This window comes from Filicampus tigris, chromosome 8, assembly GCF_054856515.1.
Source record: "Filicampus tigris isolate MCC_2025a chromosome 8, RoL_Ftig_1.0, whole genome shotgun sequence".
NCBI classification, from domain to species: domain Eukaryota; kingdom Metazoa; phylum Chordata; class Actinopteri; order Syngnathiformes; family Syngnathidae; genus Filicampus; species Filicampus tigris.
In genome coordinates this window covers 19,054,672-19,074,720 of record NC_141224.1, presented here as the reverse complement: position 1 = coordinate 19,074,720, position 20,049 = coordinate 19,054,672, and the positions used below count along the sequence as shown (strand labels likewise).

General features: G+C 40.3%; 2 protein-coding genes across 3 annotated transcripts; one reads left to right on the top strand and one right to left on the bottom strand.

Moving 5' to 3' along the window:
- Positions 1–1,247: 1,247 nt before the first annotated feature.
- Positions 1,248–10,450, bottom strand: cep76 (centrosomal protein 76). 2 transcript variants are annotated; one of them, XM_086038011.1, is made up of 13 exons: positions 10,070–10,450; positions 9,472–9,627; positions 9,257–9,341; positions 8,948–9,172; positions 8,646–8,831; positions 7,996–8,093; positions 7,730–7,858; positions 7,459–7,647; positions 5,153–5,319; positions 4,087–4,246; positions 3,749–3,922; positions 3,308–3,525; positions 1,248–2,558 (listed from the first exon to the last, which is right to left on the bottom strand). In XM_086038011.1, exons 1-13 carry the CDS (start codon positions 10,313–10,315, stop codon positions 2,420–2,422), a joined length of 2,172 nt encoding a protein of 723 aa, XP_085894137.1. In that variant the 5' UTR covers positions 10,316–10,450; the 3' UTR covers positions 1,248–2,419. The 2 variants fall into 2 exon arrangements, with proteins under 2 accessions (XP_085894137.1, XP_085894138.1); XM_086038012.1 differs by lacking the exon at positions 1,248–2,558 and having other exon boundaries at positions 3,381–3,525; positions 3,774–3,922.
- A 673-nt stretch (positions 10,451–11,123) lies between these two features.
- On the top strand, positions 11,124–19,286 carry dync2i2 (dynein 2 intermediate chain 2). Its single transcript, XM_086039375.1, has 9 exons — positions 11,124–11,286; positions 13,219–13,479; positions 13,565–13,674; positions 13,826–13,983; positions 14,076–14,185; positions 15,102–15,269; positions 15,493–15,725; positions 15,805–15,962; positions 17,811–19,286. Exons 1-9 carry the CDS (start codon positions 11,209–11,211, stop codon positions 18,047–18,049), a joined length of 1,515 nt encoding a protein of 504 aa, XP_085895501.1. The 5' UTR covers positions 11,124–11,208; the 3' UTR covers positions 18,050–19,286.
- The last annotated feature ends 763 nt before the right edge of the window (positions 19,287–20,049 follow it).

Sequence of the window (20,049 nt, the reverse complement as noted above, 5' to 3'; positions counted from 1 at the left end):
CGCGAGCCTGAGGCTGTGGAGAAAACGGCTGAGGTGGAGACTGAAGGAGGCCGTGCTGGTGACCAAGCAACTGTCACAACCAGGTCTGGTTGCTGGGTCAATAGACCTCAATACCTGGAGGACTACACGCAGTGATATTAGTTTTGGAACTCTTGCATAAGTTGGGTGTCATGTATGTGTCGATTGGTAATAAGGAAAAAAAGAGAAAAGACAAATATCTGTTCATATTTTTTGGGGTCTGATAAGATTTTGTGTATGCTTCGGGATACAAGATATCGCATTTTCATTTTTATCAATAAGATGTGAAGACATTTTGTTTGATAAAACTGAAATGTACAGTAAGCTACATTAGATTGGGGCTTTACAGTATTTTGGTTTGTGCACAGCATATTTGAAGTCAGCTGGTAAAGTGTATTATTTAGTTGTGATTATATTTATTTTCATAATCTTTTACTTCCAAATATGACAATTGTGATTCTCACGTTTTGTTTTGTTATGAGTAAACTTAATAACAGATGTTGAAATATGTTGCTATTAATTAAGGCAGGTTACTTAAAGAAAAAAGAAAAGAAAAGATGTAACAATAGGATTATTAGTTTGTGTGTATGTGTTCCCCTGGAGGACTGTTAAATTGTTGCACAACGCTCAAGGCGGGCGGAAGAACAGTGTATGTGAGACACGCTGTTGAAATAAAAGTAAGCGAGCAAATGTAAGAGCTCTAACCGTCCATTCTGTATATGAGACAGAACAGAATGAAACATTAATAATTGTAAAGACTGTTTAAATCATTAATTTTCTACTGTTACAAATATTTTAAGGTGTGTGTGTGTGTGTGTGTTTTAGGTGTGGTCTGACTAAACAGTGGTCTCCGTGACAGAAGGCCAGTCAGTCAGACATTGGTCTACATAATAAAATCGTGGTGGTTGTCATGTTCTGAGTATCCGCCTGACTGAGGATAAGTGGTATAGACAATGGATGGATGGATGGATGGATAAAAGCACAATGAGCATCATAGCCACATAGCAGATCTTTTATACTGTATCAGTATCAACTTAATCCTAACACGCCATCTAGTGCAGGAGTCGGGTGTTACAAATAGACGTCACAATGTCCAGATTTGAACCTTACACATGAACCTAAATGGGTATCTGTAAATTCGGTGGATGAGTTTGTCACTGAAAGTCAGTTGAAATATCATTGTATATGATGCACATAATTTTCCACATTAAATAATGACTACTCATCAATCATCTGTCTGCTGTTTATTTTTAAAATATAACAATTCACCAGCACACAATTGGTTGCATTGCTGTGACAATGTCTCTGTATGGTTATATACAGTATATGTTTTAATAATGATTTTGCATTTCAATTTTACATCTCAAACTATACACTAATATTCACAGGACTGCCTCTATATGGGTCTAAACAAATTTAGACCATATGTGTAAAATTCTTTCATAAGTATAACGTATCATAATAACGCACATAGGGCTGGGCCGATAGTTCGAAATCGGTATGTATCGCGATTGACACGTGATCGATACCAATAGAAAATGCCTTTGATAAAACGTTCGATAGAAGAAAAAAAAAAAAAAGAAGAAAAACAAACCCGATCGCAGCATGGTGCGTGATGTAGCGGCCGTGCGCTATGCTAGCGGGCCCGGCCCGGTAAACGATGATGTATGCACTGCAAGAGAATATTCGTTCACTTACATTGGATGAACATTGAATGAAGGCTAATATATGTGTCAACAACTGCTTTGGGGTACACCTAGTGTAAATAAGCATTTACAATGCACTGATGCAGGACAAACTGCACATTACACTACATAGCGATGTACAAAAAACAGTTAGCTGTTATTTAAAGAAAAGGTTTAAAACAAAATCAATAATTATCAATATTGACTGATATGAAATACTTAGATTGTGACAGTTTTTCAAACATTGCTCAGCCCTTCTAAGCACATTATCTTTAAAATGGAGTTTATTTAATCTTTATATCGACCAGTTTATTTCACCCTTTCATAGTTACAATGACCTCTTATTAAAGGTTAAGTATTATGTTAAAATAAAATAACCTAAATGTATTTTTCTTCGGGTCATTATTTTCAAAAGTTTAACACACAGTATTATTACGGTAAGTCATCATATTGCATTAGAAATGTTTCAAAAAAATGTGTTAAGATTTATTTACAACAAAAGCATATAAATACAGTTAAAAACGTATAAGACTATAGAAGGAAAGCATTAAAAGCAGAGTCAGCTGGACAAAAACAAAAAGAGTCATCAAATGTACTTGTGACTTTCTCCATCGTAATATTGTATACGAGATAATCAAAAATAAAGTCTCAATGTACAATACACAGTGCTCTAAATTGATGGTTTTGACATCACAGCCGACATCAACTTGAGGCTGTCAGAGCACAGAGCGATATTTGCAAGCAAACATGAACCACACGGCACATACATTCTCTGGATAAATAAAGACCCGAACACGAAGGGCCAGCCTCACGTGGTCACCGCGACAACACACAATCTCCTCACAGAACCGGGACCTGCACAACAACACAAGACACAGGACAGACTGTGAATAACTTCATAAGATAACATTGACAGTAAAGTATTTGTCAAAACCTAGGTACAACTAACACAAACCATATATGATTAGAATCAAGGCTTTTAAGGTAATCCAAACAGAATTGTGCTCTAAGCGAAGCTAAAAGCTTCCCATCCCACACTGGACCACCTCAAAGTTTTAATATGTCATATTCCATACTGTCAGATCAAATGTGTTCACCCCGTTTTAATACGGTTGACAAGGTTTCTCATTTTAAGAGCTTGAAAATTTCGCCAGGCATCCACGGTAATCACGGCCTGAGACACTTATCCGCGTTGTCTCACGACCATCCCATTTTGTGCACGGTGGCCTGAAAAGGGGCTGCAGAGGCCGATGGGAATAAAGTGTAAACATACTGTAGCGTTAACAATTACAGGGGCTCCTCAGTTTCAACGTAATTCACTTCCTACAGCTACGGCCCAAATGTATTTACTGTGCGTCTGTCGCTAACACAGAAGTAAAGTTTTAATTACAGTAAACATTAGAATAAAAACCACTTCTAGGCCAAACAATCAACCAAACAATCTAATGAAAAACAGTAAGCAACTGAGCAGGCCTACTATTAGTAAAAAGTACTAGTCTCAAAATGTTGGTCCCATCTTAAACTAAGGATCTCTCGTAAAAGAGGGTGATCATTTCCAACTCGGTTTTGCATAACTGCTATCAAATTTGAAGTTCCAAGCTTACTTGAGGCATGTGGAAAAAGCCCTTCGGGCATTGCGGTGCAGGAAGTGGATGGGGAAGCCTTTAAAGGTGTGTCCGTCTGGTACAGCCCTCCTTACTGCATCCTGAAATTCCTCATTTCCGCATGAGACCCCAGTGCAGCGCTCCATCTCATAGGCTGACAAGGCTGAAGACAACAGGTAGGATAGGTGGTCATCCCAGACTGCTGTCAGGTTCAAGTCCTGGACAAAAAATACAGGCAACATCAGCTCATCTGTGATTGGTTAGGAATATCACGAATGTGTACATTTGATACATGGTAACAATCTCCAACACAGGTTTGTGTGGCTTTTGGGGAGTTTTAATTTGCACCTTATAGTGCAGAGAAGAGAACTGAGTAAAAATGAGTTGAAACTCCTAAAAGCAAAGTGGACTCTATTTGTTCACTGCAACACTAAGTCGTACCTTCCTGTGCTCGGAGATCAAGTACCTCATCTCCAGCTCCAGCTGATTGCTGACAGCAGCAGCATCGAGAGATGATGAGCTGAGTGGAGGAAGCGGGGGCAGAGAGTTGATGGAGCCAGAGTCACACACGGACTTCAGTGCCTCTTCACTCATTGCTTTCCACCGGGATTGATTCTAAAAGGAGGGAAATGACGCATTTCATTCAAGTGAAACTCTGAATACCAAACTAAAAGCTATTTTGTTATCTTTTAGGCCAACCTGATATTAAGAATTAATGGCATATATTGGGTCAAAAATGGCTTTAAAGCACGCTACAGAATAATCACCGACTGCTTTACCTGGAGGTCAAAGACGCAGAGCTCCACAGCGTCAGTGGGCTGACAGTTGGCCAGGAAGCTCTGGTGGTTGAAGACGCAGCCCACAGTGCGGTAGGGGTATGAGGGTTTAGGTTGGGGGGCCAAAGGGGGGGCATCGGGGTCGATGGCTTGATGAAGGTATCTGACCAGAGATAATAAGCATGCTCAGTTTTGCTACGAACATACTAACAGACTGATTGGCACGACTGAACACAGTAGATGGTGCAACTTTAAAAGCATCATTCAATTTGACACTATAAACACGTGCTGGTGGATATTCAACATAATCTAAAAATATATCAACATAAAATTGAAATCGCTACACATTGTGGAGAGGCACCAGCAACGACGCAGGAACCATTCAATATCTGCGTGGAGCATGATAAAATAGTTTTTTTCCTTTGTTTTTGTTTTTTTGCTTTTTTAACTGGAGTAAGTAGTATGGCTTTTGCATAGAGCCACATTCTAAAATCAGCGCTGTGGAAATTGATCAAGATTTTTAAAAATCCAAATTAAATTTGATGAGAAAATGTAATCTCTGCATTTTTCAGATTCTTCGTTTTACCACATCAACTTAACAAACGCAAAAAAATGATGTTTATCCAGCAACAGAAGCTGTTTGACAATTATGTGCGACTGTATATACTTATGCATTGTTTCCACCTGCTTGATGAACTGTTATGCTTACATTTATTAACTTTGTAATATTACAATTTTTTAACATGAGTTTTTTTTTTTTGTCTCATATTATCCATTTCCATGTCATGCTGTACTTTCTTGGACCTCGTCACGCAAATATCGTAGACAAACTGCAGGAATGCCGAGCGAATCTGCTTTCATTAATAACTTCTCAAATGTCCTCCAGATGTACGTGCGTATGCTTTGGACAACACTCTTTCCTTTCACAAACTACGAGACCAAAATATCTATAATGTTGTTTTTGTCACCTATTGTTGAGGGCACCATCATTGCACAAAGTCCAACTCTGATGACAAAACTGCAGAACTTGGAAGCAAGAGATTTTGTTAGTGTGTGAATAGAAACGAACCTGTGTGCAGTCAGGCTCTCCCAGAAAGTTATACTTCCATCAGTACCTCGGGTCAGGACCCAGGTGTGAGGTATCCCCTTAGCTTTGGTGCCCACACACACATAAGCGTCAAGGCCAAAGCCCAGCAAGAGGCTGCACAACAGCGTAGAGTGGTCCTCACAGTCCCCCTGTGGGTGACGCAAATGAGGTTAAAATGCATTATTTACATTCTGGTGGTCTCTTGACATCAATCTGAGGATTATTCCAACATTAAGGTCCTAGGAACAACAACAACAGTTTTTAAGGCTGTCAAAGCGTTACCTTTGGAGATTCATTGAAAAAAAAATGTAAAGCTTCCATGGGGCCTCACAAATCAACACTGCTGGAGTGTGTTGCTCATGGGCAGAACTAAATCTGTAGGTGAGAAGTTTTGAGATTTTTTTTCTATTAGAAAAATAAAAGAAAGATGCCTATAAACCTGAGTCAGTGCGGATTGTTTTGTTCCAAAGTTGTATTTACAGAAGAATTGTAATAAAGGGCCAAAGAACAGTGTATGAATCGAAATATATTTTCCATTGATGATTTTACGTTCATTCCAAGATTTTACTCAAGTAACTACAGTATCTGCTTACATGCTTTGTAGAAAATAGTACAAGTAGAAAAATGAGACTTATCACGATTAACTCATTCACTGCCACTGACGAATTTACTTGTCTTTTCACAGTCACTTGTCTTTTCACAGTCCAGCCAGTCAATCCCAGGAATTTATTTATATTTATTTTCTATTTTTTTCACACGTTAGAGTAAAAGAGGGTCTGAAAATGTCTGGAAGTGAATGAGTTAATTATGGAAAATTGTGACATTAATTAGTTTTTAAAAATTAATGGCTGGATAACACACATTTTAATATAATATGACCCAGAAAATGTTAAGTTGAACAGAAAATGATTGAAAATGATTATAAGCAAGCAACATTTGAGGGAGGGAAGAACAATTTGTGTTGACAATTTGTATGTGAACCTTTTGGTCGTGATAGGGACTGAGCTCTGCTGCAGTAAAAATCATGGGTAATTGAGCCCTTGAGCTTATTATTGCCTATTGATGCTGCAAGATGGTGGCAAAGCAATATTTGTGTTGAAATGAAACTCTTCAAAACATTTCAACATAGTTTCTTGGCACAAAAATGCCGCACCATGGCCACAAAGCATTACTTTTGTTTAAAGGTCACTCCTCAATTCATTTCAATCTAGTTCTTTAGCACCAAATCAATTATTTGAATTCTTAGGCTTGAGCACAAAAACACTGAATACATTCGGTGGGTTTTTCAGCGCGTGACGGGATTTGGTTCCAAGGAAAATCAATCAATAGGTGAATTCCCAATTGCTGCGGCGTGGATATGTGGGGGTTCACTGTACAAATTTGTTGTTTGATTTTCACAATTGCAGTGTTAAATGTCCGCCTGCTGCATTTCAGTGTGTTCAATATGCTTTGTGACAGTGCCAGCAATCAACTGTATTTATCCTGGAACATGTTTTCCTGTAAAGACGTGTGACTGGAGCTGATTGCTGCTGCAGTATGCTGGCAGGAGCTCCCGACAACTCAGAATGATAAATGTTCCCCAGTGGTGCTAATATGGACGGCAGCATCCGAACAGGCTGGGGACAGATGAAAATAAATTAATTTTCCTTGGAATGAAAGTCATAAATCATAGCTGACAAGCGCCACTTTGTGAGAGCTGTGTTGTGTCTGTCTTGCCAGGACCAAACAGCAGAGCAGCGGGAAACATTTATCCTGTGGTGGTCTGGGAAATCTTCAGGAAAATGCATCACTGCACAAAATCTTCCTTCTCAGAAATGCGATCATCAATACAAATTATGAGACTGCAATTGTTGATGGGATAAAGCAAAACTACCCGTTTAAAAAAAAAAAAAAAAAGAAAAAAAGTCATTTTATTCCTAGTGTGTCACATCATTAGGTACACTTGAGCAATACTTGATTATTTTTATGCACTGGTGTGTAGTATTTTGTATTTATTTGTTACATGAGAGGGAAAAGATGAATGATACAAACAATAATAAATTATTAAAACTCCCTGTCAGGATGGATTGCACACCATTACAATCAAAATATTAAACTATTTGAAATCAACTCCATCTTGTCAGTGTCAATCAGTCTCTTATATTTCCTTGCAAAGACAAGTCTTTTTAAATCAAGAGTTGTTTTTTGTAAAGGACTACGTTAGATAGCATCAGATTGTGCAAATAAAATTGCTTGAATGGTTGACAGCTTGAAGTCATTTTTACTGAAGCAACAAACGTCAACATTACCTTTCCTCGACACAGGAAAGCCAATAATGTGCACCACTGCTCATGCTTCTCTCCTCCTCCCACTACCGGGGCCTTTTCGTGCGCCAGGAGGCTAACAAAGCGGGCTGCCCGACGAGGACTCTCTAGCAGCCGGCCGGCCCGGAGGATATGCACATAGGAGCACACCGGTCTGTTGATGCCATTCTCATCCTGTGGATTGCACAGAAACCCAGCAGAGCTGTGACACAATCATCCCGCAAATGTTACCAAAATGAAATAAACATAAGCAAACCTGTGCAAAGATTTTGACCATTTTCGACTGGTTTGATGAGCGGATTTCAAGAAACTCCCTCCACCACTGTTTGGCATAAACCAGGAAGATCCTCTCCTTCTCTGCTGTCCTGTGCCTTTCTAGCGATTGCTGAATAACAAATACAAGATGTCATCAATATGCTGCGGCAGGATTACACCAACGACATCTGCATTGATGGATCGTTAAGCAGATGAACACCTGGGTGGGACAAATACAGAATCGAAATCAGTGTTGGTGTAGTTTACCTGTGTGCTGATGGTGTCAGCGCTCAGCGTTTCAGTGAGAGGAGGATAGAGCTCGAGACTGACTGTCAAAACACCAGCTGGCAACTGGCATTCACTTCCTGGTGACACAACACAACTTTGGGAATTCAGATAGGGCCAAAAGGGATAGTTTTAAACACGTTGGTTATAGTTTGCAGTGGCAAAAAAAATGCAGTACATCATACTGAGGGTTGATTACAATGTGAAGTTGATGAAATTTGTTTCCAAATATTCTGGGGAAGAAAGCAAAGTAAGTCCAATTTGAAAATTACCATCTTACTTTTCAAGTGCATTTTTTAATCAGCATTTGGCATTATGGGATTGTAAAAGTGAAATAGATATTTAAATATAAGAGCAAGCACGGCTTCAAAAATCACATCATCATAAATTATTGATTCATGACTACACTGTCATATTCAAACACTAAAAATAACATACTGTATGTCTATGTAGCATGTGACGTGCCTCCAAAGTGGAGTTCTCTAGCATTGAACTGATGCCTGCTCAGGTGAAAGGTGAAACAACTAAGACAACCAGAACAGTCCCGTTCAGATCAATTCAATGCCCTGAGAATATTGGTATTTAAAACATTTTTAAAAGACAAAAAAAAAAAAGTCAAATTGTTCTCTCACCCACTCCCATCAGTTCCACAGCCAAGCATGTCTTCCCACTAGGCGAACTAAGGACAGTTCTCCAGTCCAGGAAGTGGGATGAGACCAGAGCCGTCTCACTGGAGGTGTCAGTCTTGATCAGCACCAAGTGAACCGGATCACAAATGGACAGCATAGTGGTCGCATCTGCCATCTTACTTCCTTCCCCTGCAGAACCAAAAGAAATATTATCACTATCAGAGCATTCATTGTAGGTTTTGAAGTGATATCTAGACCACAGTGGACCGCAACATGTGAATAATGGCACAATCGCAGTCAACTACCTGTGCCATCAATGTGGATTTGGAAGAGGAAGCCCTCCTGCAGGTCGGGGTCACAGGCACAGGGCACTGGCTTTGAGTGAAACCTCTGATTTCGGAAGTGCAGAAATAACTTGAACGTGGAGCACACCTGACCAGGTAAAGGCTCTGGCTCCTGCAGGTGCTCTAAGAAGGCCTTACCACCAAGCACTTGGAAATACAGGTAACGTCTGGATGGGTCAATGTTGCCTGCAATGTCCCAAAAAGGTTTCACTATTTAATATGCTGTCAGTGTATCACACTGATTTTGACTTATATATTGATATTTTGTACTTTTTGTCGGCCGAATATTTTCTTCCTTAGTCAACTGAGGGGTAGATTTTGGAGAAGATCCTCTTTCCAATTGTGTAGGTGCTACCTGGCAAAGCAAAACGTGAGAAAAGAAAATGAGAATGTATATAATTTAAGTTGAATAAAATCGATCACTCAAGAGTGGATTAACAGAATAAAAAGACAAAAGAAATATTACAGTAAGAATGTGGAGCAACCTGCGGAAAGTGTAGGTCCTTCATCACGTCGTCTATGATGCCCCTGCGCTGCAGTGCATGGAGGAAGTCTGACTCAGATAACACTTGATGTGCTGTACCTTGATCATCCCTCAGGGTCTCAGACAACACCTCTCGGATCTTTCCATGAATATCCATCTAATGCAGAGACAACGGAAAAGGAAGGAAGAGTTTGCAGCCCATTAAAAAAATAGCACTTTTGAGACTTCAGTCATTTGAGCAATAATGTACAGTACAGGGGATCCCCACTCTTCGCAGGGGAAAGGGACCAAGCTGGTCTGTGAATAATTGAGGCCCATAAAAAAAATCTGTGTGAATATGTGAGCGCTGAACCGCGATTATGCAGGGGTCCACTATATATCATTAACAGGAGTGCATTGTAAATTAACTAATATTTTGCACAATCATTTGATGCAAGACATTGGGTAAAATATTAAATACAAGGCTCTCAATTATTTGCTTTTGAAGACGCGGTTTCGATACTGCTATACAGTTTGTGCGCGTTAAAGCTAAATCATGCACGTGACAGAAGACAGACGCACAGCACTTGTCATTTCATGTAATTAGTAAGGATCTTCACCTTAATCAGATGGTTGTGAATGATTTGCTTCAGCTCGGAGACCTTCTCTGGACGTAGAGCCATTACAGCAGCTAGGATCCAGGCAACTATAAATTCGTTAACGGCAGTCCACTTCTGGGTAAAAAGTGCATTTTCTGCTTGACAACGATTGGGATCAATGTAAACAACGCTCACAACAACTGTTCCGTCTGCAGCGGCAAGCAAGCGGGAAAGTGTCTTTGGATATGCCTGATGACGCCCAGGCATGGAACAATGTTAGGTTTAATACATTCGTTAAACGTGAACATGAAATCACACTATATAGACGTTAATATAGTCTTGATCAAAATATATTTGGTGTAAATGTATTGTAAATAACTCGCGTTTCAAGGTATGGGTAAATTGTCTGTTACGTCATGGTCACGCGACGTGAGTTTAAAAAAGACCCTTCAAAATCATAGATGTTTTCGTAAACTCCGTATTAAGCATGTAAACTTACCTTAACCCCGTTGCCATTTTGGATGTGGCAAAGTGGAGCTATCGGGGAATATGCTTTTATTCAGTTGATGCTTGATTTACCAAACGTTTTAGAGTAAAAGCGAAATCTCAGATCGAATTAAAACTGACCGTTACTTTTGATTATATTTGACCGTTATAACATAATTTTGAAAACAGAATATGCTGATTTTTTGGATGATACGATGAAGTCCCACGCATAACACACCAGTACTTGTGATATCCCACAGTGATACAAGAACCCAAATAACAAAGAAAGTCTGCTTTCCTAATCAACAAAACTTCCCCAAATAACTACTCTGATTGTTGTTTGTTGTTTTCTGCTTAGTTAACCTCTTTCTGCCCTTTTTTAAAAATATGTTGGATTAAAACTCCCCTTGGCTTCTGTTAACCTGTATATATATATATATATATATATATATATATTTTTTTTTTTTTTCTTAATTAAAGAATAGTTAGGGGGAAAAAATAATAAAAATTAAATTCCAGAAGGTGGCAGTAATGCACCCAATTTATGCTTGTTGGCCTCCAACTATTATTAGAAGAAGAAATCGGCTTTTTGTTGACGGATGTTGAGTAGTACGTTCGGTGGTCAAAGCTAGTCTTTCGTTTTTTTTTTCCATTTCACAATCAAATTTATTGATATGTTTACTGACGAAGCACAACTGTTAGTGAGTATCCAGTCATCCTGGAGAAAATCCCAGCAGTCGGCGCAGGAGTCGGTACGTTTGAGCGACGTTAGATTTGAGACCATAATGAAGTCATGATTTGTATGGGTAGTCTGCACAGCCATGCACCAGTCATCTTGCAAAGTGCATGGAGGAGGTTGTAGAGAGAATTGTAAGCATACAATGTAAATCAAAACTAAGAAATATCATTGGAAAGGCCGATATTTAACACAAACAACCCTGTTATTTGATGTAATTAGCATGCATTTGAACATAAAGTTAATTTCTTTCTGTTTCGACTTAATCCTTATTCATGGGTCCACACAGCCAATCATCCTCTTACGTCGTCTGCGTCGTGTGCTCTCGCTCCAGCTAGAGACCTCTCCAAAAGCTTTGGAACAGCAAGGTCAGTTCCTTTGTTTTTGTTGAAAATATATATATTTTTTTTTCAGATCAAAAGATGAATATGAGACAGAAGTTTGTAAGTCCAGCTTTTATTTCATGGTATTTACATCTAGAGGCATTAACCAACTCGGGACAGAGCACCTTTTGTTTGAAGTCACACACATTTTAAGTATAGGAACATGACTGATGGGTGTTTCTACTTGCTCGGGTGTTACCTTTTAGACTGATTGCTTATATATTAGATAGTGCTTGTTTTTGGCTTTGATTTCAACTGTGAACACTGCATTTGTTGCTGAGAATAGCGCTGTCTATGGGGGAAAACCAAACTATTTTGAAGCTGAGAGAAGAGGGAAAATCGATCAGCGCTAATGCACAAACATTGGGCATAGCCAATACAACAATTTGGAATGGCCTGAAAAAGAATGAATCTACTGATCTTTTTAGACTAGTCAAGTCGATCACCAGACCTTAACCCAATTGAGCATGCATTTCACCTCTTGAAGAGGAGTCCGAAGGGACAAACCCCCCCCCCCCCCCTCCCAGAAACTGAAAGAGGCTGCAGCAAAGGCCTGGAAAAGTATTTAAAATGAAGAATGCAACCGTCTGGTTAAGTCAATGGGTCGCAGACTTGATACAGTTACTGTAATTAAGGGTTATGGCAACTAATATTTAATGTTATTCATTTTAAGTTAATTTAATAATGTGTGTTCCAATACTTTTGCTCACTTGAAATGTGGGTGGCTTCAAATAAAACACGCTCTGTCCTGATTTGGTTAACACATATACAGTAGATGTAAATACCATGTAATAAAAGCTGGACTTCTGAACATTTGGCTGATATTCATCATTTGATCTGAAACCCAAATATCTTCAATATACAACAAAAACAAAGGAATTGACCTTGCTGTTCCAATACTTTTGGAGGGGACTGTATCCGCGCAAGTCTTTCCTCAAATCCTCACCACATCCATAAATCTCCTTGATCTTCCTCTTTGCCTTACCTGGCATCTCCTTTTCAGCGTCCTTCTACTGATATATCCATTGTTCCAAAAAAAGGACACGTCCTAGACAAAAGATAGGAGAATAGCTGATATATCCATGATGCATGATGATACATTCACAGGCCCTACAAGAAAACACTTAGTAAAGTAGTGCATATGCATGGAATGCTTTGTGTTCATACTCAATTTCAGAAAGTGAGTGGCCGGGTCACTTGTCCCGCAGATGAGTTTAACACCGACCATTTTCAAACCGACAGAAACTGAATGGATGTACACAAACCAGAATAAAATTCCAGCTGTCTGTAATCATCCTCAACTGATTCAAATCTTTCCTAGCTTGATTCCTCTGCCTCGGCAATCCGACCAACTCCTTTCCGCCCAACCACTTTCACAACTAAAAAGATCAAACATGATGTTCAAACAAAACTATCTGGACTAGTTATTAGATGTCGCACCAGCGAAACACTCATTAAAGCATAAACTAGTTGAATTTGTCCACCATCCAGCCATCTATCCATTCTCTGTACTTGTATAAACCCGTGGTTATGTGTGGTTGTGTGTGTATATGTACATGTCTCAGAGAGGCTGTCAGACCAGAGCCATTCACAGTGCTGAAGCAGGAGTACAGACTCGTTCCAGTGTGGTCAGCAGTACTCAAACTGAGCTCCAGGATCACGTAACGACACAGTTCCTCCAGGACCCTCACAATGTGCTCCATTTGTCCGGCTTGAAGGACTTCCTACATCAAGTTGAGGCCCCAGTCACCCGAGAGTTGGTCAGAAATGCCAAGAGTCATGCTTTTGATGGCTTTCAGGTGAACTGGGAAGAACACAATCAGATGGTAAGCAGTAAACTGATGAATCTTCAAATATTAGAAACATCAATACTATACCTTGCGTTTATTGCTACTCCTGCCATTTTTCTAGGTTTTGTGTCTTCACCAACTTCAACATCCCAAGGCCCTAGAGCGAGATCTTCATGTGACGAGCGTGTCCTGGAGTTGTACTGGTGCAGTAATAGCCTGTGCTTACGGCCGGTATGTTGCTTGTTGCCATGATATTGTTAGAAATCACTCAAAGCTTGGCCTCCCCTACCTTTCTGAGAAACCCAAAGCTGTTTGAAAAGCTCTCCTGCAGTGAGCTTCTGTCCACTTGCTGAGGAAGGCAATATGCCTGTGTGATTGGCAGGATGGCAGAAGGTGATTGGAGCAATGACAAGTCATATATTTGCACATGGAACATAGATCACGGAGGTCTGAACCCCAAACAAGCTGATCTGGTCATAGATGTACCTACTCCAGTTTCATCTCTGTGTTGTCACCCCAAGCACCCCGCTCTCATGGCAGGTATAGGACCCGGGCTGTTCTTCATTGCGACATGTTACGTGATCATTATTTGACAGACTCGTATTTGATTGTCTGTGCTACTGTGGTTGCAGGTGGTTTACACAGTGGGGAAGTGATCATCTGGGACACCAGTCAGTCTACAGATCCAGTATTGGCACAAACTGGCATGTCTGCAGACAGCCACAGAGAGCCTGTTTGTCAGGTGAGTGAGTCCACAGGACTTGTAAACTTACCAACTATCTTACCTTTTTCTGCAGTGTAGAGCTATAAAGGGGTGGAAAGAGACCTTCCAATCCTAATTTCCTATACATGTCTGTTTTTTTACCAGTTTATTGATGAACACTCTACAGTGAAGTGAACCCCCGGTTATAATAGGGGCTATGTTCCAGACCCACTCGTCATGGGTGGAAAGACGCAATTTAGAAAGATCATGTGGACACCTTTTTAAAAGTTTCAACCTCCCTACATGCTTTAAACACATAAACATATCAAACACACCTAAACTTAAAAAGGAATTCATCCCAAACATATTTTTATCAAAAATATGTTCCCAGCAGGCCCACTAGTTAAAACACGGCATTCTGATTAATATTGCGTTTGTGGAATATGAGTTAAATAGCAAAATTCACCCCTTTTTAGCCATCTCAGGGGGCGGCCATTTTCTCACTTCTGTTGACTGAAAATGACAACACAACTGCTCAGGGCTCAGGTAACGACCAATCACGGCTGACCTGTTTTCTGAAGCTGAGCTGTGATTGGTCGTTACCTGAACCCTGAGGAGTGGGCTTGGCATAGAACATATTCTTGAAAAAAATGCATACAATACAATACAATTTTATTTATCTAGCGCATTTCATATCAGCTAGAGCTGTAACAAAGCACATGTTCATAATTGAGGATTTATATTAATTGGAACAGAACATCTAGTCCAACTATGTTACCTACTCTGCACAGAACAATTGTTCTCTGAATTATCATCTTCTATTTTTGCACCTGATAAAAATTCACACACCCACAAAAAGCATCTCTATTTATTGCTTGCAGTTATTATTGCTGGATAGGCGGATGATAAGGCCATCATTACGTCGCTGTGTTTTTGTGTTTACACGTGCACTTAGGTTACCTGGGTGCCCCTGCAGAATAAAGGAGAGTTTGGTGTTCTCAGTGCATGCTCTGGAGGGAGGATTCTGCTGTGGACATTGAGCTCGGAGCAAGGAAAGTTTTCCTTGAAAGTGGCCTTTGCGCTCGTGCAACAGCAAGTTCTTTCCAACAACACCAGCTTCAAGGTAAGGCTGAGTGTTCCAAGACTTCCAAGGAACACTTTGACAGTTATTTCAAAGCCACTGCCAAAAAAAGCTCAAAGCCTGACAATGAGATGATTCTACTTCATTATATCGTCTTTTTTTTTTTTTTCAAATCCGATGTTGTCTTTGCTGTTCAATAGCAGTTTTTTTTTTTTTTAAATGATCTGTTAGATATCTTGACTGTTTTCTTGTATTTTGTTTTTAGGGCCAAGGCACCAGCCCTGTGGGTGTAACCTCCTTGGATCTGTCTCCATGGGACCCAGACACATTCTTAGTAGGCTCCGAGGGTGGCCTTCTGCTTAGATGCTCCCTCTCCTCCCAGACACCAGCAGCAGTCCCGTCTGAATGTCTCAGTGTGCCACTGAGAGCCCCAGCAGTCTTCTCCTTTCGGCCTGGTAGCGGCCCTGTCCATTCCATACACTGCTCACCTTTTCACAGGTACAGATTTAAGGTCATATCAGTGACTAAATCAATGTCTAAATATAACCGCTTACTCATCAGTATGTGTTTTCATTAGGAACCTGTTTTTGAGTGCAGGGACTGATGGCCTAGCTCACCTCCATTCTCTGCTGCAGACCAACCCACTGCGCTCCCTTCGAGTGTCAGACACTTACGTTTTTAAAGTGCAGTGGTCTCCAACCAGGCCACTGCTTTTTGCTGCAGCAACGGGACAAGGTACAGTATCAAAAAAGTGTTGGAAAATCTCACTGTCAGTATTAGTAACTTGTGTAACCTCTGCCGGAAAAGCCACTGATTAACAGTGAGGAACATTGTTTAAGTCAAGTATTCAAGAGAGAGTGCGTTGAAAAAGAAAACGTGCAGTGACATTGCTATAAATCCCATTCATGTCAGACATCTTGGATTAAGTATAATCTATACTTGAGATCCATTAGTCTACGGTCAAAGAATTGACATGGTACTTTCCAAGTTATTATCTTGTGCTAGATCGTTGTGGGGGGCTGACATATATCCTTCGCTTGAAAAAAAATAAAATAAAGAAAGTTTTTAATTAGTTTTTCTGTCTCTCTGTGCGGGTGGTTGGGCACCCCTGTTCTACACCACCTCAAATGACTCAAGTATCAAAAGTATCGATATTTGATGTGAGATTCCATTTACAACACAAAGAGCTTGTCTCAGAGGTGTCGATATGTCAGTATTGGGTGCGCTGGAGCCTATGAGGTGGGTTACACCCTGAAGGGTCGCCAGCCAATTGCTAGGCACAATTAAACAAACTCACATTCACACCTGTGGCCATATTACATCATGTATTATTACCAATAACCATTACACTGGTCAACAACAAACTTTAATCAGGGATGGCTTTATGTGTCCCCAAAAGCATTTTTGACACAGATTTTAAAAAATGTCTTTACCTTTTTTTCTAGCACATCAAGTGTTTGAGATACAGTATTTATCCAGTATGGGGGCAGCCATTTTGTCACTTCTGTTGACTGAAAATGACATCAGAGTGTCTCAAGGTTCAGGTGACGACCAATCACGGCTCACCCGTTTTTTGAAGCTGAGCCATGATTGGTCGTTACCTGAGGAGTGAGCATTTGTGATGTCATTTTCAGTTAAGAAAAGTGACAAAATGGCTGCCCCATGAGATGGATAAAAAGGGGTGGATTTTGCTGCTTAACTCATATTCCACGAACACAATATTAATCAGAATGCCGTGTTTCAACTAGTGGGCCTGCTGGGAATATATTCTTGAAAAAAATATGTTTGGGTCAATTTCCACTTTAAATTTGACCTATAAAAGCTTGCACAATACGATTTTTACTATATGTTATCATTTATAGCTATGACATTTCAGAAAAAAAATTCCACCTGTTGCTGAACCTATCCCTTGATCCATAAATATTGACGATGATGATTATAAAGAAAAAACAAAGGCAGATTTGGAATCAGCGCCAAAAAATCTAGAAAGGTTGACTTGCATCTAGGATTTAAAAAAATAAATAAAATAAAGGAAAAATATGTTGACCAGTGTTATTTTTACTGCTTATTCTGTTGAGAGTTACTGGGTGCTTGAGCCTATCCCAGCTGACTTCAAGCCGACTATACCCTGGACTGGTCATCAGTCAATCACTGGGCACATATAGAGAAAGACAACCTTTCACATTTGCCTGGACAGAACACACTCTGCCTGCACCGAAGTCAGGCGAGTGAACAGCTACAGTGACTGAAGAACACAAAAGAAAAGACCAAATTTGACTGAGTAACCAGAGAAAGGAAAAGAGAAATACACCCTGGACTGGTAGCTAGCCAATCGCGGTAACATTCACAGTAGGTTCACACAACCATTCACATTTACAGTACATCACACCTATGGGCTATTTAGAGTCTTCAATTAACCTAAGTGGATTGATGTACCAGTGATATTACCCTAGGTGAGTCTAATTGTTGTCGGCCTTCTCAAATGTGTTCTTGTGTTTTTCTGAGAGGATAATGAAAAGCTTACTTGGCCAAGGGGTGTACTCATTTATGTTAAGCCCTCTCAATGCACTCTTCTTCCACCAGGTGAGGTGCAAATATTCGATCTGGGTCGCAGGTCTCTGAGACCAGCAGCCACGATTGACCCAGGAGGCGTTGGCCATGCTGCAACCTGTTTGGCCTTCAACTGTCAAAACCCTGGCCTCCTTGCAGTGGGAAAAACAGATGGGACAGTTGGTGTATGGAAGCTCAGCACTGATTTGACAGAGCAGATCCCAACAGAGAGCCATCTCCTGGAGCAGATAGCCAATCAAGTAGCAGAATGACACTATGGGATGGATGGAGACTGCTGCAATGGACTATTTGTAGTACCGGTTACAGTTTCAGCCATGTGTCTTATGGGATTGGAGTTATGTTTCACTAGGCAAGTCAAAAGCTAATGGACTGAATACTGTTTTAGGTGGTGTTTTACACAAACATAGTCTTAACTCATCTCAGTCATTTGACCTCGACCCAAACAGAGCTGCTTGTCTCTTAATGGAGATATAATAGAGACATCATTGTCTTTTCTGTGCATGGGTTTGCAAAAATATTGCCGGCAAAATCAATTCGACTGTAGGGCTGATCATCACAGGTTTAAGAAAATTGTTATTAATTTTGGGCCAACGTGCAAAAACTGCAACAAAATGTGGGCTCTGCCCTAGAGAGAGAGAAAGAGAGAGAAACATTCCTAACTTCACTCACCTTTTCCTTGTTCAATATTTTTTCATTTTCAATTTTAAACTTTCAAATGCAAACATTTATTGTAAACTGTGTCACTTGGCACTTCAAGTCAGCAAGATTCTCTATCTAAATGTGCTTTAGTATACTATACTATTTTTTTAGGCTTTCAGCAAACTACATAGCCTCACAATTAGGTGTAGGGACTGGCAAAACTTAGAGCAGGCCTTTTTTGCGAGTTGCAGATTAGCCTACAGAGAAATGTAAACAAAACATAGAACACAACTAGTGCAGTGACAAAAACAGAACTGAAATAAGTCACTGCAGATACAATTATGTATGACAAGATGTCTAAAGAAAATCATGAGCATACAACGGGTGATGGGTCACTGATGGTGTAGTACTTCATTCACCTAAATAACTCCCGTGCAGGGAGGATGGGTTCGGTCTCCACTAATGACTGCTTTGCCCGAAGATAACTGGGATAGGCTCCAGCTCCCTACAACTTTGAACAGAAAAAGCGGTTTAGAAAATGGATGGGTGGATGGATGGACAAAATAATGAAACTATTTTGTACGTGATCATTTTTTGTACTTTTTTCTCTATAATATTGTTTGCTAGGCTTGTTGTAATCTGGGTAGTCGTTGCTATGATTGAACAGGATAAATAGCAATACATTCAAGTCATTTCTCGCAGGTTTTAAGAAATGTATAGCGCTGAATGTTTATAGGTTCATTTTTGGTAGTGGCATTGCAAAAATTACCTCACTTTGTAATATTAAACGTGCTGCTAATTTGTGTGAATTGATTATTGATTTTTTGTAAATATAAATACAAATTCTCACTGGTCTCTTTGTGAGTTGCAGTCAGGGAATTTCGGGGCTTTCGTCGAATGGCTGGTCCATTTCCGGGCTGTGGTGTCCTCAACTAATATGAGAGTGCCTGGTCTGAGGGCACTGGCGGAGCTAGGATTTTTTTTCCTTAGGGGGTACAAGTATATCTCAGGTTGTCCGGAAAACAAAAACATTTTTTATACAAACCTGCAAAATTCTTCAGAAAATGCTAATAAACATTCATTATATGTTTCCTACGGTGGATGAGGGGAAATGTGGAAAATAATTCCCAATTATCTGGCCTGGTACCTGGGGGTCCAAGATTATTTCAGCAGGGGCTAGTGCCACTGCGGCCGCCCCTCTAGCTCCGCCAGTGTCTGAGGGTGAACGCGAACAAGTGCAATCTCTTTCTGACCCAGACCAGTTTTTCTGGAGGTTACCTTGGCCATGGTTGCTCGCCCTTCTCCCAAGTGGGTCGACGACAACTTAGTTGCTGACTGCATCTCACGCTGGAAGGGCACTGCCATACCTGAGGTATCCTCAGCTTCTGGGTAGGTTAGTATATCATCATCCAGAGTGGAGTCTTTTGGACTGCTTTCTTTGTGTCCCATGATGAGATGGTTGAACAGTCTCCATTTGGATCTGATGCGGTTCAAACACATGCAAACTTCTGCATGCGTTTGTCCAGTGCCTGAAGTCACCATCTCAGTGGAGGGACAGACGTTGGGTTCTAAAAGGGGTCATGCTGGGGTCGCTTTTGTCCCAACGGGAGGT

What these genes read in the sequence shown, in the direction of transcription:
- cep76 (XM_086038011.1), bottom strand. Translation starts at nt 10,315, where the DNA reads ATGCCTGGGCGTCATCAGGCATATCCAAAGACACTTTCCCGCTTGCTT. An exon ending in AATCCACATTGATGGCACAG is followed by an intron (nt 8,832 to 8,947) that starts GTAGTTGACTGC and finishes TTGGTTCTGCAG; the next exon opens with GGGAAGGAAGTAAGATGGCA. An exon ending in TCTGCGTCTTTGACCTCCAG is followed by an intron (nt 3,923 to 4,086) that starts GTAAAGCAGTCG and finishes CCCTCCTTTTAG; the next exon opens with AATCAATCCCGGTGGAAAGC.
- dync2i2 (XM_086039375.1), top strand. Translation starts at nt 11,209, where the DNA reads ATGTTTACTGACGAAGCACAACTGTTAGTGAGTATCCAGTCATCCTGG. An exon ending in CCAACAACACCAGCTTCAAG is followed by an intron (nt 15,270 to 15,492) that starts GTAAGGCTGAGT and finishes TTTTGTTTTTAG; the next exon opens with GGCCAAGGCACCAGCCCTGT. An exon ending in CACTGCTCACCTTTTCACAG is followed by an intron (nt 15,726 to 15,804) that starts GTACAGATTTAA and finishes TGTTTTCATTAG; the next exon opens with GAACCTGTTTTTGAGTGCAG.